This window comes from Ammodytes marinus (assembly GCF_949987685.1).
Source record: "Ammodytes marinus genome assembly, chromosome: 15".
Classification (NCBI taxonomy): Eukaryota; Metazoa; Chordata; class Actinopteri; order Uranoscopiformes; family Ammodytidae; genus Ammodytes; species Ammodytes marinus.
The window spans coordinates 27,897,496-27,916,549 of record NC_137219.1 but is presented as its reverse complement, the minus strand read 5'-3'; the positions used below and the strand labels follow the sequence as shown (position 1 = coordinate 27,916,549).

General features: G+C 40.1%; 1 protein-coding gene across 1 annotated transcript; it reads left to right on the top strand.

Annotated features, from left to right (window-relative positions):
* Positions 1 to 1,066: 1,066 nt before the first annotated feature.
* Positions 1,067 to 16,437, top strand: rrh (retinal pigment epithelium-derived rhodopsin homolog; the record flags this gene model as incomplete). The annotated part of the gene is made up of 7 exons (XM_080042054.1): positions 1,067 to 1,178; positions 7,370 to 7,560; positions 11,232 to 11,331; positions 13,629 to 13,782; positions 14,295 to 14,463; positions 15,480 to 15,658; positions 16,332 to 16,437. The coding sequence occupies 7 exons, from the start codon at positions 1,067 to 1,069 to the stop codon at positions 16,435 to 16,437; spliced, it is 1,011 nt and encodes a 336-aa protein (XP_079898180.1).
* Between the last annotated feature and the right edge of the window lie 2,617 nt (positions 16,438 to 19,054).

Sequence of the window (19,054 nt, the reverse complement as noted above, 5' to 3'; positions counted from 1 at the left end):
TATTAAGGAATAATTAAGGAAAACATAAAAAAGCATGATTGTTCATCAACCCTAATTATTTAGTGGAGCTTGAAATGTAGCACAGTAATCAATATACCCGTGTGTTGCGTTTAAGGCCTGAAATAAAAACAAAAAATAAATCTCTCTCTAATCTGAAGCTCGCAGGGCTTCAGATTAGGTAAAAGTGCAGAGCACCTTAAAACCCTTTATTCAGAACAGCTTGAGTGAACCTGGGCCCTGACCTCTGCCTGTGACCCAGCCTTGGTTGTACCTTTATGTAGCTTCTGTTAGGTCATCACTCAGGTTTGGCTGCTCACGCAACAGACCTGCACACCCTTATAGAATGTTGTAGAGCTAGAAGAATAGGGGTATATTTTTTATAAAATATGTAATGTAGTGCTTTTCTTAAACTTTTTTATACAATGTATCTATATTATTGTATCTTGTTATCCTTTTAATGTTTAATCCCATGTTTAGATATTATTGTTTAGTTTTGTAGTTTTTATTGTTCTTACCTGCCCAGGGACTACAGGTGGAAAATAGCAGTTTGCTAAAACCTGGTACAATGCATCTCTCCTTGCTCTAAACAAGGTTAATGTTTCTTTTGTACATTGTCCCTGTTTAAATAAAGTAACATTACATTACTGTTCAGGCTGAGGTTTAAGCATCCACTCAACTTGAGTTCTGTAATGTCAAAGCTTATTGGCCGGAGCCCCCCACACTGCAGGCAGCTCCACGTGAGGGGCTAATCCTCTATGGTGCTGCCCGTGTTACGTGCAGACGGCCTGGTGACAGGGTGTGTGTGTGTGTGTGTGTGTGTGGGGGGGGGGGGGGGGCAGCGGTATGCAATAATTCCCTCCACATTACCCCACCCAACTAACCCCACAAACAAATCACCAGATTTGAGAAAGGCCAGGGAATGCAGTACGCAATCTCTACATCTCCTCCGTTCACATTTTGAATTTTTCTTATCACGTCTCCCTCCAATACTGAGTGGAAACATTGTTTACAAAAGTTAAGTTCTGTTTTTGTTTGTTTGGTTGTTTGCTGGACCACTTTGCTAAAAATGGAGATTAATTTTGGAGTAAATACTTCAGACAATGTGGAACCTTACGGGGGGAAAAGTGCCTTCACCCAACTGGAGCACAACATAGTGGCGGGATATCTGATCACTGCAGGTAATGTCCTTACGAGTGGAATATTTTCTATTTATTTTTGTTCATTCTGACTGATTAATAATGTGGCTATTGTGTTGTTCGAAGTGGTAAATTCTCTGCTTTCTGTCAAACCTTGTATAATCACATAATGTTCAGCAGGAGTCAATGGCATTTTCATAATAACCTGGATTCAGTCATACATACTACACTAAATACAGCTCACAATTAAGATTGAAACCATCAATAGTAATCTTAAAGACATATGGTCATTATGGCAATATGATTTTGTTGTGGCAGACATGCCCATTGGTTAAGGATTAGGCTACTATGAAGGGAAAGATTGTGGCTGAGGTGTACATTTAGAATACAATAATCACATCTGGCTTTGTTGTTACATTGTTGGTATTGTTTTAATGGATGATCAATTCAGACGGCATTGTGTTTCCTTCCAAAGTGTGTACTGTTGCAATTGATCATATGTGGAGAATAAAGGATAGGAGAAAGGCTTGGCATGACCACAAAGGAGCACCTGAAGCGCTCCGTCTTGCACCTGGGGAACATGAATCTGTGGCTGAAGGTGCTCTTCATCTGCCACAGCTCAGCATAGAGGGGATGGGAGGAGTTGCCCAGGAAGGACTTGAATTTGTCCATCATCCTCCTCTCCACCACTACCTCCAGACTGTCCAGTTCAAGTCCCACAACAGAGCTGGCCTTCCTCACCAGCTTGTTGAGCCGTTGGACTCCCCAGCCTTGATGCCTCCTCCCCAGCACGCCCCAGCGAAGAACAGAGTGCTGGCTACCACAGACAGATAAAATGTCCTTAGTGGCCTGCCACACACATCAAACGACCTGAGCCTCCTGAGGAAGAAGAGTCTACTCTGACTCTTCCGGCCTCTGTGTTGTCTGACCAGTCCAGTTTATTGTTGATGTGTACTCCAAGGAACTTATACAAATTCACCGTCTCAATTTCAACCCCCTGGATGGTAATAGGGGTTGGGGGCTTCCTCTAAAGGTAGTCACCAATCCAGGCCACCATGTCAGGGTGTAGCTGCATTGCTGAGAGCTTCTTCTCAAGCAGGGGAGGCTGGATAATATTGAACGCACTGGAGAAGTCGAAGAACATGACTCTCACTGAGCTCCCCGGCTTCTCCAGGTGTGAGTAAGCCCTGTGCAGCAGAGTTGGGCCTGGTACGCAAACTGCAGTGGGTCCATGGAGTCACACATCTGGGGCTTAAGGTGATGTAGAACGAGTCTTTCGAAGGTCTTCATGATGCGTGAGATCAGCACCACTGGCCTGTAATCGTTGGGAGAGCTGGGGCGAGCTGTCTTAGGCCCTGTTCTCACGGCAACACGAAACGGTGCAAACGCAGAAAAATTCCCGCGGTTGCACTATATCATGTCCATGAAAACAGCAAACGCAGGCATGAAACCGCAAGTTTTTGAGATTTACTCCCAGGGAGGATTTTTTGGAAAACACAACGGTTTTGGTTTCTTGTAAACACCGAAACCATTTCCCTTGATAACTCTGACGTCACGGCTCCACTTCACGTATGCATAGTCTATAACATTTGCTGTCAAAATACCCACACGCGAGTTAAAGTTAGAAGACAACATAACATGCACGGTGTCTCCGCGGCACCATCACTGTGATCAGCGGAGAGTGTCGTGCAGGGCTCAAATATAACACTCGCCAATTTAGTCTATAGTCTATTAGTAAGTTATTGATACCTTGCAACCGCCGCGCCACTTTGTCTGGGGAAAGATTTGTGCTCTGCCGGTTTTTCTAGCAAAATAAACGTGTGTAGCTTCTATATGCCAGGGACACGGCTCTCTCTACATTAAAAAACACTATCCATAGTTCGCAGCGGTTAAGTTACTGTTCAACAAAAGGAGCATTAAGGCTACGGCTTCACAGTAAAAGCATGTCATTGGCTAAACATAGCATTTCACTGGACAAACGTGAGTTGACTTTTATTTTGAAGTACGCCTAACAGGAAAGATAGCCGCTCACAAAGCCCCCTCACTATCAGCATGTCTTCTGTTTTCACGAGTTCAATGGGTGAAATAAGAGGACAGAAAGCTTGTCATTTACAATACTTGTAACCTCAAGCTTACACCAACCGCTTTATGAACGTTAGTGGCATTAATTTTCGGTTACAGTAAGGTTTTATGCATCAAATTGTACCGGAAAAGCTATCTACTACTACCTTGAACCGCCAACTGCTGGCATGGCATGCTTACTATAGCGATTTCGTCCCGTTTCCTCTGAAAACATGTGTACGAGTGAAGTGTCTGAACGGGGGTTTTTTTTTTTAAACCAAAAACGGGAAAACTGTCACGTTTTCACCGTGAGAACAGGGCCTTAGGCACCGGAACAATGCAGGAGGTGTTCCACAGCTGGGGCACCTTCTTCAGCCTCAGGGAGAGGTTGAAGAGGTGTTGGAACACTCCAGCAAGCTGTCCGGCACACACATTAAGCACCTTGGGATTGATGTTGTCCGGACCCATTGCCTTATTCCTCTGGAGCTTTGATAGCTCCCGCCTCACCTGGCTTGATGTGATGAAAAGACTGGTAGCAAGGGGGAGTGGAGGGGGAAAGGGAGGGGGAGAGGGAGGGGAAGTAGGGGAGGGAGGGGATGTGGAGGAGGGGGGCACAGACTGACCCGCTGAGCTCACTGGGGCAGGGGTTGAGTCAAACCTGTTGTAGAATAGGTTCAGCTCATTAGCACGTTCGTGCCCGCCTCCCACAGCTGGACCTGGCAGTTTGTGCTCCGTGATCTTCTTCATCCCATCCCAACCTCCTTGGCACTGTTCCTTTCGAGCTTGCCCTCCAGCCTCTCCTTATAGCATGTTTTGTCCGCCTTTAGTTCCCTTCTCAGCTCCTTCTGAACTGATTTTACCCCCTCTCTGTCTCCTGCCATGAAAGCCCTTTTCTTCCTGTTGAGTAGGTTTTTAATGTTCTTATTAATCCAGGGTTTGTTGTTAGGAAAACAGTGGACCTTCTTGATGGGTACAACGCTGTCTTCACAGAACCTGATGTAATCTGTAATGCAATGGGAGAGTCCCTCAATCTCCTCTGCTTGGTCTTCCAGGAACAGATCCCAGTCTGTTCTCTGGAAGCAGTCCTGCAGAGCCTCCTCAGCCTCTCTAGACCACTCCCTCACAGTCCTGGTGGTAGCCGGCTGCTTGCTTACTACAGGCTTGTACACAGGTGTAAGGTGTATCAGGTTGTGGTCAGACTGGCCGAGGGGTGGGAGGGGAGAGGAGCTGTATGCCTCCACCACATTGGCATAAAGCAAGTCCAGGATTGTATTTCCTCTGGTTTTACATTTCACATACTGTGTGAAGCTGGTCATAGTTTTGGAGAGGGAGACATGATTGAAGTCTCTGTTGATTATCATGAGAACTAGAGGTAGAGTGGATTAATGGTGCCATTCACAGCCAAACTTCCTTCTGTCTCATGAGTCTATGTGTGCTCCACTAGCATATTCAAATGTTTGTGGCATACCCTTCCTCATGGTATGTTACAGTAGTTGGGGAAAAAAAGAAATGCACTGTTTTGCCTCACTTATCCCAGAATTAATTTGGCCCAAGTCAGGTTCAAAATTGCGTAAATCGCAAAGGCATGTTCATAAATTGGCCTAAGTCATTTTATCCTCTCATGTTACACAATTGACTGACATCCTTATTTGTATATCAATAGTCATCTATTGTCATAACCTTTTTGTTTGAAATGATTCATAAATATCATGTACTCTATTCAGTTTTTTCTGTTTTTTGAACAACTTGAAAATATGACTTAGGCCATTATTTTAAGAGGGTGACGAAATATAACGTTTAAAAGAACGTTAAAATGGTAGTTCACCCATATGACAACTTAGTACTCCTGTTTTTATCATCTATCCATCAAACCTATTGGTTTTATTCGTCTGATATTTCTGTATACTGGAATATAGTTTAAAGATGAGAAAAGGTGATGCAGTGCCATAAATGTTAGTGCATAAGATGGCCTACCTACCTGCCTCTAAAGAATGTTCATAGTTTCCTGTCAGCCAACTATTAACCTTTGCAACTGTTTCACCACTTTCTGGGAGCTGGTGCCACGTCACATGTCACAGTCTGAGCTTACCACTGGGTGTAGCCGTAGCTTTTCTGTTAGCTTTTTTAATGAGTCTTGAAAAACAGTATGTGATGATATACAATGGAAAACATGACTTTGTCAAATAAACAGCTAGACGTACACAACTCTTCAACACACCATGAATAGTAGAACAAATAAAGGAGTCCTTTGTTATCCTTTGAAAAGCTGGTTTGAAAGCATTATGTTACTGGCAGGTCTTGGCATAGTGTGTGTGTGTCTGATGTTTAGTAAGATTGGCTGACATTTCTGCTACCTATGATCTGATGACATATATCAAGTATCATTGAAATTGTTCCTGAATCCTTCATTTATTTTCTATTTTCTTGTGGCAACTTTATAGTTTTAGACCCTGGGTTTCAGTGTGTTCGTCTGCTTGAGTCGGACCATTTTTCTACAAAATTCCATTTATACTGATGGTGGCATTCTGCTTTACCTTTCTATAGCCTTGCTGGCATTAGAGAACTCTTGTGGACATTCTTAAAAGTTTTTCAAATCAAACATGTGACATGTTATCAGACGTCATCGTGGAAATGCAACAATGTCTCTGTCCTTGCAATTATTACAATGCAACAAATAATGCCGTCAGAGACACATGTGTCTGACATACCCTGTGTTCCAAATCACATACTTTTTCTTTTTACTACACTACATAAAGTACAGAAGAGCTTTAGGGCCACAGGAGAGAAAAAACAAATCAGATGAGGAAGTTTTTCTTTCATTATGTCGAGAAATGTCAAGAATAAAGATGAATACTCCAAAATGCTATTGCAGTTATTGGGGCATTTATGTATTTTTAGCATTCTACAATTGACCTGCATGTATTGGGACATCCTAAATCTTTTTCTGGCATACTAAATAGTAGGGAAGTATGGGGATTGGAACGCAGGGATAAACTTTTCACAATAACAAAATGTTTGTTTGAATAATGGTACCAATAAGAATGTTGATAGTTTTCAATATTTCGACTTTTCTGTACTAAAAATCATTTGACAAAATATGGTGATGTATTTGTCAAGTTAGCAGAAGCCCTATTTAGAAAGAGGCACCCATAGCCTAGAAAATGTTTTGATGAGACTGACTACACATAGCCTATCATAGGACTAGGGGGTATGTCATATTATTGTCTAATATTTAACGAAAAAGAAGAGAGAAAAGAGTTCCAATGTTGTCTAAAAACAGCACACTGATAATTATATATATACAAATTATACTAATAATGAAATCAGAGCCATATATAATGAGCCTCCATGTGCATTATAGGTGCTGTATACGAAATGGTTCTTTTAGCTAACTTCCTGTCAGTGACTGCAGTTAGCGGTCCCCTCCCTCGTCCCTACGTCACCACATTAATGCACTGCGGTCTTCAAGCAGCGAGTTATCTAGCATCAGCTCAGATCGATAAGTGTGATAAAACATGATAAAAACCATCAAAACAGACATTGGGAGGGATTTTTACTTGCTCCGCCATTGTAGGCGCATACACATTCACCCATCTGTGCTCTGCAAGTGCACCGGCAGTGAGACGGGTGCCGGTTTGTAGCGTTCTCTCTTCTGATTGGTTATCAGTAGTGGGATCCCCGAAAAGTTTATTTGCCGATTACATGCAGAGCGAGTGACTGAGAGATTGGCTCTATGAAAAGCGCACACTATATAAGTGATCACTGTATGAATAAAGAGCGATTTAACACGTTTATTAACATAAATAAATCGCTAACTTCACCTTTAAATTAAGAGTCAGACCAGAAATTATGAAACAATGTAATTTCTCCATGTATTCTGGCAATGTCACCGCTGAAAGTGTTGTGCTCCCATAGCAAGGCATTTGCATTAAAAACTAAAACATGTAAAGATTTTCCAGCACAGTACTTTTTCAGTATCGGTATACCATACAAGACTATTCTGAGAAGATACAACATGAATATTAAATATACAACATGCTTATGTTGACTGACCTAAATGACTCTAACAACATTAGAATTGATCCTTAGTCCCTGAGACTGATATAATACTGGATGAAGTTTTGCACATTTTGACACTGTACTTTGACTAGGTTTTTCTTTATTTTCTTCAGGTGTGATAAGTTTAGCCAGCAACATTGTGGTGCTGCTAATGTTCGTGAAGTTTAAGGAGCTCCGCACGGCGACCAACTGGATCATAATCAACCTGGCACTGACTGACATCGGAGTGGCTGGGATCGGCTATCCTATGTCTGCTGCGTCAGACCTCTACGGCAGCTGGAAGTTTGGCTACGCTGGTTGTCAGGTAGGTGACACGGGTGGATGGATGTGCAATATTTCACTATATAAATATATGGCATCTTAAACGTACACAGTAAAACTTGACAATAAGGGTACATTAATTAACTCTTAAGAAATGCTTAGTCAATGCTTATTAAGCATTGCTAAACTGTAAATGCTTAGTTATTAACGGTTAGTTAATGCTTGGTAAGGAATTAACTATGCTAGTTAACCAATGCTTACTTAAGCGTAACGTTAGTTCATCCTTAGTCAATGCGTATTAAGCGCTAACTTAACAGTTATTAAAAGTTAATTAATGATTTGTTAATGGTTATTAAGCATTAGGTAAGCATTAACTAATGGTTGATTATTGAACCCTTATTGTAAAGTGTTACCACTTACACTACACAATGTTAATGGTTAGCAGGTTTTGTGTGCACTGCTCTCTACTTATATGTCTTAAGCTGCATGACAATAGAAAGATCAGGATGCTTTTACATCTAACTACTTATGCGTACATTTGCATCAAAAAATCCAGATGTTGGATAAAGCCAGAGTTGAAAAAGCTTTTGGAGATCACATAGATTTTATTTTCATTTTATGACAAAAAAATACTTGTACAGGTCATAAAAAGGCATTTTCAGCAGGATGTGAGAAGAAAATGTATTATAAATCTGAAAAATGTGCAACATTCAAACAAATCCATCTGTAATAACATTCAGAATAGTGCTGAGAATGATTATGGAAAGCTTAGATGACAAAATAAAAAATAACATTTTTTAACCAGTGCTTGAAAAAAAACATGTTTTTGCCTGCAGTGTCTCGCCTTAAAGCCAAATAACTAAAAACCAGTTGACATAACATACACTGCCCAACAAGGTCTGTATAATGTAAGATATTTACACTCTCAACCACGGTGTCATGTGAACTTAAGGTGCGGCCACACTACACGCATTACACGCGTACAGACGCGTATAAAATCGTCAATTTTTCCATAGGGAACCATTGGTTTACGTGCGTAGATGGCACACGCTAAAGCAACACTTTAGGCGCGTTAGCCGCGTATATACGCACCGAACGCACCTACGCGCAGAGTTAAAACAAATTAACTTTTTACGCTCCTACGCGTGATGATTAGCCGCGTTGGCCAATCAGCGTTGGGCTTGACCCGACGTAACATACATTGGCACGGTCGGAGAACATGTATTGCAGGCGGCCGGTGCAGGGTGGCCTTTTATTGTGGACAGTCTAAGGCACACCTGTGCACTAATCATGATGTCAGATCAGCATCTTGATGTGGCACACCTGTGAGGTGGGATGGATTATCTCAGCAAAGCAGAAGTGCTCACTATCACACATTTAGACAGATTTGTGAGCAATGTTTGAGAGAAATGGTAATATTGTGTATCTGGAATGAATTTTAGATCTTTAAGTCCATCTCATGAAAAATGGGAGCAAAAACAAAAGTGTTGCGTTTATATTTTTGTTGAGTGTGTGTATATATATATATATATATATATATATATATATATATATATATATATATATATATATATATATACAGTACAGTAGGGGAGAGTGGCCTAAGTTGTGCAACTTTTCACTCAAAGTGACTTTAAAGTAAGGCCTTGACAGTAAAGTCTCCAACTCAAATATGTACATATATTTCAGGGTGTTGTGCATCCCTGGCAATACAAACTTTGGATCTGGAATAAACTGTTGAAGAAATATAGCTTTCGGAAAAAAAGTTGTCTTGATGCACAACTTGCCCCAGGTGTGGTGTAAGTTGTGCGGTTGGAGAGAATACCATGGGGTGAATTGTGCCATTGATATATATCTCATAAACTGTAATGCAAGACAAATCCATTAGACAATCACTTATTTAAGGTGTATTTAAAGTAAATAAAGTAAATAGTTGACAAAGATTGAAGGACAATTTTCTTAAACAAGGCCTAGCAGATCTAATGGTTTTACCTGCAAAGCTCACAATGACAAAGTCACCATCATCATCTTTCTGGCCATCTGAACTCTCATCAGTGGTGTCGTTAAGTGGAATTGAGATGTCACTCTCTTCTGAGCTACTGTAGACAATCACTTTCTTTTGGTGACCAGCGTATACAGCCATGCCACTGGCACAACTCTCAGAAATGTACTTTGCACTAGTTGCTCCGTGCTTGTGGAACCAACTGCCACCTGACAAATGTGATTCCCCTACATTTCTGCCTTTAAATCAAGGCTCAAAACCCATATGTACACCCTGGTGTTTCCTCCCCATTAACTATCTTACCTCTGCACTACTATCTGTGTTTATGTGGATGTATGGGCTTTACGTCTTTTATTTTGGTTATTGTAAACCTTCATTGTTTACCTACTGAATGCACTATGTACAGCACTTTGGACAGTGCAAACTGTCATAAATGTGCTTTTATAAATACATTTTACTTACTTACTTACTTATCACTCACCCAGGCCCTTTGGCACAAATCACCCCAATCCCAGAAATTTGGATAATAAGCATGATGCAGCAATTTAGGGCTGACATCGTGCTAACTGTATAGACTCAAAATGTAGCATACCAAAGCACTAAAACATGTGTCAAATGTTTTCAAATTTGTCTATAATTGTTGAGACACAATAATCAAAAAACCTTGATCATGGAAATTTTACTTTGAAAGGCAAAACACAGTTTTTGAGCTTAAATGTGCTTATATCTTATTCCTTGTGTCTCCCTTCTTTACAGGATGAGTCAAATGGATGGCTCTTCTTAAATATGTGGTCACATTTCCAATTTCTTCCACGGTTTTCTAGAAACAAGGGGTGGCACAACTTCCAAAATGCACAACTTAGGCCACTCTCCCCTATATACTGCAAGACTGCAATTATTCCCAAAACCTGGTCAGAAGTTAGACCAACCTTGTAGTTCTCGTGTCACATGTCTTCTGTCATAATGTTTTTTTTAAAACCTTTGAAATTGTTACGCAAGCGAACGTGAGCTACTAAAGCTGTCAGCAGGCTGACGCACTGCAGCCCGCCGCGTGTTGTTGAGATTCTTGTGGCGGATTATGTTTCTTTATTTTCCCCTCAGTCCTGGTTCTGCATATTGAGCCATGTGATGCTAATCTACTGTAATATGCAGAGATGGACCTAGTTGACCAGGGACATTTTTACTCAAGTTAAAGTACTAGAGTATTTGCTTCATAATTTTTTTTTAGTATTCAGTAGTACCATGTGTAAAGGCAAATGATTAAAGTAGGGCTCGGGTTCTAGGGGATCAAAGGTTTGTTTTGTGGTTTTGTTTCCAAAGGTCTCTTCAAAGATCAAATGACTAAAGTGTTTAATGCATTGAGGGAATCAGTGAACATCTGGGGGTTGGGTATAGTCCCTCTATATCTCCTTTTAGCTCCTTGTTGCCTCAGAACATGGTTTAACTTTACAGTACCGAACAGAAAACAACTGATTTGTTAAAAAAAAAATTGTAGGAACACAATGCAATCAAGTGGTTAATGAAGGCTGGACATTTTGAATTTGAAAGTGAACTTTAAAAAAAAAAAAAATTTAGAGAAAGGTTTAAACCTTTTATATGATATCTATGGTTTTAAACAGATGACGCTCAAGGCAACACCAAGGCCTATTATCAATACAGTAAAGGTGCTATTATCATGAACACTTTGCATTTCTGTGTTTTGTTGTCTCCAGATCTACGCAGCTCTCAACATCTTCTTTGGCATGGCCAGCATCGGCCTGCTGACTGTGGTGGCCATCGACCGCTACCTCACCATCTGCAGACCAGACATAGGTATCTGTCTATATGCCTGACTCAATACAGACATAGGTATCTGTCTATATGCCTGACTCAATACAGACATAGGTATCTGTCTATATGCCTGACTCAATACAGACATAGGTATCTGTCTATATGCCTGACTCAATACAGACATAGGTATCTGTCTATATGCCTGACTCAATACAGACATAGGTATCTGTCTATATGCCTGACTCAATACAGACATAGGTATCATCTATATGCCTGACTCAATACAGACATAGGTATCTATCTATACCGATCTATACTGACTCAATACAGACATAGGTCTATCTATACTGACTCAATACAGACATGAGTCTATCTATACTGACTCAATACAGACATAGGTATATATATATCTATACTGAATCAATACAGACATAAGTATCTATCTATACTAGTGCAGTGCCCGTAGGAAGCAGGTAAACAAAGAAAGATATTAGACAGTACATTTGGCTGCTATCATTGATGGCTAATTTTACACTGTTGAAGGTTATCATCAGTAACTTACTTTGTAGAAGTTGGCTATAGAGTAGGGCAACATTCCTTAGTGTATTGTGTAAAGATAACCACAAGCTAATTCCATGTGTTTTGTTCAGTGAAATGAAACACAAAATGTGTTAATTAATTAAGTGTTGAATCCTAAAGAAGAATGGAGCTGTACAGGTGTTACCTATACAATCTGATATTATGGTACCCTGCAAACTGCCATCCATACTGCACAATGCACTCAAACTTACAATCAGTTGCCTATGTAGTGAATGGCTGCACTGTGTATAAAAGGAGTCTATGCTGCACGCCATGACAACATGGTCAACCCCATTACCATTACTGTTAGGTATTTGAAAGATAAGACCGAGTTTGGATAACTGTCAATTAACGTTAACGTGTCAGTAGCAGTCAGCTGTGTGTGTGTGGGACTTGTGTGCGCGCACAGGCGCGCTCAGGCTTTCGGTTTAGCTTTTAAACTGATATAAAACATTTTGTGGAAGCATCCGAGACCGTACAGCACTGCTGTATTATTACAGTGAAAATGCCATAAAGTGCAGTCTTTACCACTAAAGAGGACAGGTGGAGCAGGTGAGGAGTTGTTGAGGAATTAACAATAGGCTGTGTCGGTCTGCTGTGTGTGTCCCGCTCGTCAGAGGGAGGTGGGGTTTATTCGGAGATTACTTCATGCTCCGTTCTCACTGTGATCACAGTGGCCTTCAGTGCTGTGCGCAAGCAATATCCGGAAGCTCATGCCGATCTGACTAAAACTCAGAGAGATATGCGAGCCACAGACACACGGACAGACAGACACACACACACACACACACAGACACAGACAGATAGACGTTTCTTGCTTTATAGATATATGCCTGACTCAATACAGACATAAGTCTATCTATACTGACTCAATACAGACATAGGTATCTATCTATACTGACTCAATACAGACATAAGTCTATACTGACTCAATACAGACATAGGTATCTATCTATACTGACTCAATACCGACATAAGTCTATCCATACTGACTCAATACAGACATAGGTATCTATCCATACTGACTCAATACAGACATAAGTCTATACTGACTCAATACAGACATAGGTATCTATCTATACTGACTCAATACAGACATAGGTATCTATCTATACTGACTCAATACAGACATAGGTATCTATCTATACTGACTCAATACAGACATAAGTCTATCTATACTGACTCAATACAGACATAAGTCTATCTATACTGACTCAATACAGACATACACTAGGTATCTATCTATACTGACTCAATACAGACATAAGTCTATCTATACTGACTCAATACAGACATAAGTCTATCTATACTGACTCAATACAGACATACAATAGGTATCTATCTAGGCCTGAGGTCAATACATTCAATAAGCCTCATCCCATTGGGAACATACAGGAGTTCAGCATCTTTGAAAACAACCCAGTCGCCAGAGAAAAATTGTTTTGTCACTTAAAGTTTTTGAAAACGAGGGATATGTACAGTATGGTTATCAAGGTTTTAGAGCTACAGTACGTTACATATGAACATTCAATTGTATAAAGTGTTCTCCCCATCAAAACAAAAAAACATGGCGGCCACTTTTATTCTCTGTGGAAAATGATATAGGATATATTTTAGGATAAATCAGCTTTGAAGGTGCAGTAGTAGGTGCAATGCATTAGGGCCTGTACTTAATACACGTAAGGAGACCGGTATCACGACACTAGATTAACAGTGTATTGACTTCCCTGAGCTTTATTGTGGTGTCATTCTCTGTCCAGGCCAGAAGATGACAGTGCGATCCTACAACCTTCTTATCATGGCAGCCTGGCTGAACGCTGTGTTCTGGTCCTTCATGCCCATAGTGGGCTGGGCGGGTTACGCCCCGGACCCAACCGGAGCCACATGCACCATCAACTGGAGAAAGAATGACGCGTGAGTAGAACTATACCATTTGTTTTATAAAAGAACACTGAGAAAATGTTCCACTGTTTAGCGGGGGGAAACCCTGTATGAGTGCATACAGCTCCGGAAAAAATTAAGAGACCAGTCTGGATTTGTCTTAAATCTTCATCTCTACATAACTTATTGAAAATGCTCTAAATGAAAGACAATGTATTGGAATTTGGTAGAAATGTTGTCAGTGGAATATTATAAAACCAAAATGTTTATTCTACTCTTAACATATGCATATACATAGTAAAACGAGACTGAATATTTGAAGTGGTCTTTTTCCAGAGCTGTAAATATTAATACAAATGATTGAAATAAAGTGTAGTAGCACAGTGTAGGTTCCACAGTGCTGGTTATTCTGTGTAGAGTGTACTAGTCATGTTCTGTCTTTTTCTTCTTTTCTTTCTTACGTTCTGAATAATCACAATGAACCTTTTTTGAACCTGAGCAGACACTATATAGAACAAAAGGTTGTGCTGTCCCTCTTTCCGTAGCTCCTTCATCTCTTACACCATGGCAGTGATCGCAGTGAACTTTGTGGTCCCTCTGTCCGTCATGTTCTACTGCTACTACAACGTGTCAGCCACTGTGAAGAGATACAAGGCCAGCAACTGTCTGGACAGTGTCAACGTGGACTGGTCCGATCAGATGGATGTCACCAAGGTGAGAACAGAGACACACTTTCTCTACTCATCAAGCTGACACACTGCAGGCAAAACATTGTTTGTGAGATGTCTGTCTATTTTGCTTTCATAACATGTCTTCTTTCATACTAGTATAAATCAAAGGTCCAAAATGTACATTTAGGTGTTTATTTGACTTAACCTGGTCTATTTGCGTCTGTATGTTTCTAATATATAACCATCTTTAACGAACATTATCTCAACATTTGTTTTTTTTCAGTCCTCTGAACCAAAGATCTCAGCTTCTAAAGTACTTACATCAACTAAACATTCCATAATACTTCTAAAAAAATATTCTGAATGTTAGTAATGAAGGAGTTTTTTTCAGAGTTGTACACACTATTCTTTTATTTATAAAATTAAAAAAGGTGGTCTCCAAAATCTGTTCGGTAAAAACCTTGTAAAAAAGTCAGTTTAGGGGTTAAACAATGATGTCCAACGTATTATTTTGTCAACTACTTCCAGTGTTTATTGGCAGAGATGCGACATGTGACAAACCCTGCGTTCCAATCCCCATACTTCCCTACTATTTAGTATGCAATAAATGCAAGTGAAGTGTAGTATACTGAACATACATAAATGCCCCACTAACTCCAATAGCATTTTGGAGTATTCGTCTAATGTCTTGACATTTCTCGACATAATGAAAAAAAAAAACTTCCTTGTCTGATTTTTTTCTCCCTCCTGTGGCCTTAAAACTCTTCTGTACTTTAGTATGTAGTGTATAAAGAAAGAGTATGTGATTTGGAACGGAGGGAAAGATTTATTATACCACTGATCCCTTGTTGTCACGCGTTGGGCTTGAAAATAACCCTGATACCGATCAATTACACTGAGCCTGTTAACAGTGTTTTGTTTGTTTTTGCAGTTTAAAAATGCCCATTTCTCAACTAGGGATCTACGTCATTGGTGTATAACTCTCTCTGTTCTCCTGTATCCATGCTTCTGTCTGTAGTCATGTGTATTGCATGTTGCTGTGTTTGTGTTGTGGTGCAGATGTCTATAGTGATGGTTGTCATGTTCCTGGTGGCCTGGTCTCCATACTCCATAGTGTGCCTGTGGGCGTCGTTCGGTGACCCCAGGACCATCTCTGCTCCCATGGCCATCATAGCTCCTCTCTTTGCCAAGTCCTCCACCTTTTACAACCCCTGCATTTATGTCATCGCCAACAAAAAGTGAGTTTTGTCTTTACTGAGCTTGGTTGATTGTAGTTAAAGGGTCACTGTGCAGTTTCAGAGGAGGGGGATTTGTTACATTGTTACATTACATTTGCAGACCCTGCAGTTAGTTTACAAAACCTACTTACTCTACATGTAATTCTTAGTATTGAAGTATTGGAACCAAACGTTAAGACTAGAATATGTTTGTAAACCAAACTGTGGGCCTTGCTTCTGTAAACAACAACAGTGAAACAGTGACTTTTCAGGGAGTGTTCTAACTTTAAACAGTGTTCCAGGGATTACATTTCTTTTTTAAAGATATTTTTTGGGCATTTTTATGCTTTATTGATAGTGTAGAGACAGAGTTGAAATGGGGCAGAGAGGGGAGTGACATGCAGAGAACGACCGCGGGCGGGAATCGAACCTGGGTCCGCTGCTGGCCGAGGCCCGTGGGGGGGACGCCCTACCAATTGAGCTAAGGGCGCCCCCAGGGATTACATTTTCCTGTGAGGGAAGTTTGTTTATTCAGTTATGAGAAGACACCTTAGAAAATTTTCACTTCTGTGACACACACACAAAGTTACACAGTGCACCTTTAATGTGAACGCAAAAATAACATATTTTTTTAATGTATGAAATCATCTGGCGATATATTTTATTGTCATGTTTTAATGCTTTCTTCCTGCAGGTTCAGAAGAGCCATCATAGGGATGATCCGCTGTCAAACCAGGCAGCGAATCACCATCAATTCCCAGGTTGCCATGACAACCTCTCAACAACCTTTGACTCAGTGAGGTGAAGATAGTGTCAGTATCACATTGTATTAATATACCCTGCTTTTTAAAAGCCATATATTGGAAAATTGCTAGCATGAAATAACAACTTCTTTCTATTGTAGCTTGTATTTCTTCTGTTGAATAACTCTAATGCTCTGTGGTGTTTACCGTGTAAATTCCACTTGCTGTGCCATTCTGGTCATTATTTGTGTTCCGGTGACTTCAATAACAAATCAACTAATATATCTCTGTGTGTGGAATGCATTCTTCAACTGCTTGAAAGAATCCCATCCTGTGCCAAACGAAAGATAGTAAAAAGCCATAATTCCTTTTCTCTAAGGTGCTGATACATAAATGCCAGTGCTATAATCAGATACAATAGCATTATATTTTGTCACATTAACACACATCACAAGACAGTTTATTGGACGAGGCAAAACTTTATTAGATTCTGTGTCCGTAACTCAAGTTCTAAAGTTAATAACGCATAATAAAAAGGTATTTTTTGATTGAGCAAATAAAGTACACGGTGAAATAAATTGAAAGGGAATGACCTACGAATGAAGAGACTGCTCTAGATAAGAAGAGGATCAAGTTAAATTGGACACGATAAAGAATATTACACCAGATAAAAGCAGACAATACCAATACATGTATGCCAGCACGTACCACATACGTTTTTGTTGTTGTTGTGCTATCTACCACGTAAGTTTTTTGTATGTGGTAGGTGGTAACACACAAAAAAACATGTAGTAGGTAACACAATAACAAAAAAATTTATGTTGTAGGTAATACAAAAAACATGTATGTAGTAGGTAGCACAATAACAAAAAAACGTATGTTGTAGGTAACACACACTAATGTAGTAGGTGACACAAAAAGACTTAAGGTTAAGAATTTCTAAACCCCACACAAAGAGGTGAAGTGTGACCAATAGCACTGGTTAATGAATACAAATAAAAATGTAAATAAAAGGTTTGTGCCAGACAGACAGTAACGACGCACACACACAGTCAGTCATAAGTAAAAATGTGTTTATTCAAAAATCTCCAGCAAGTGAATACTCATACACTTCCAATTATTGCTTCTTTGTACAAATAAACGTACACGGTATTATGTGAGCATGTACAGAGAGAAGTGTGTACTTCATAACAAAGGCACACACAAGGAAACAAGGCGGGAGTAGGGAGAATGCACCATATACTACTATAGTCTGACAATCCTGGCTGTATTCCCTGTGCTGTCCAATCTCACAATGCCATAAGTCCAATATGCACCAACATGGTGATAGTTAAGAGGTTTCTGTGCTCATGATTATTCCAAACGTCTGAGTTTTAAAGTCATTTCAATACAATAATTGCATTTTGTTGAAAATGTAATAATTCAGATTGTAAGAAAAACAAATCTACAAAAAAAAAACTGCAAGAAGGTGAGAGGGCTGTATAAATGCCCTTCTGACAATTCAGACACAAGCCTGAAATGAGTGTTAAGTTGAGAGGAAAGGGCTGAAGTTGCCTGAGCCCTGGTGAGAGTGACCTGCAAAATAGCAGTGTTAGTGTTAAATGAGGAGTCAGTCAGTGCGTTTACATGCAGACTCATAATCGGGTAAATAAACGAATAAGACTTCAACAGGACTTGTAAAATGCATGTAAACACCTTTTATCCGATCTAGATCGCACACAAATCGGCACATTAACGGACAAGCGAAGTCGGATAAGAACACCTAGATAACTCGTTCATAGTCGGCATTCTATCTGCATGTATACAGGGATCGGACATCGCATATCGGAGTTCTTGTTCTGCCTTTGCTCGAGAATACCTGCGGAGGATTTCACAAGGAAGTGGAAGGAGACGACGTAATAAATAGTAGTGTTGTTGCCGGAAAGGAACCGGACGTGGCTCTATAACCACTTGTTGAAAGGGATACAGCGTAGTCAGCTATGCTCCGGCCATTTATCGAATATTTGAAAGGCCATGTATATTCAGACAAGTGACGCGGCCCATTCGAGTTGCATGTTCAGTTGCCTATACTGTATGTCTTAATCCAATGTAGTTGTCCCATGGAAACGCACTGAGTGATTCTGGAGAACGCTTGTTGGCAAAATAATTTTTTCGTCAAATTCCGTAAATATCTTCTCGTGTGCTCGCTGAAAAGAAATTCTACTGCAAATACACAGCCTAGTCTTTGTAAACAGGTATGTGAACAAAGGGGGGGCCACCGTAGATAGCGAAGTGCCAGTTTACAGAGCCTAGGCTGTTCTGAAAAGACTGGACATTTTTTCAGCACGCACACACTACGGACAGGTAGCGGATAATTAGGGGGATATTCACTGATTTTCACATAAAGTGTTTCTGACAACAAGCGTTCTCCAGAATCGCTGACTCCACCTTTAATTGACCTTCAATAGACAGATACTCTACACGCCTCACTGTTGTATTGTGTGATATCATTTCAGGGCAGCGTCAACATGTTTATTTTAAAGCTCAAATATAAACTCATACGCTAAATGGATCCAAACCAGAGAGAACACTTTGGTGTGGACTACAGCAATTTGCTCAAAATGAATTTATGTTTTCCAGTGTTTAATGTAGCTAGATACATACATAGCACATGTTCTTGGACACTTTAAAAGGT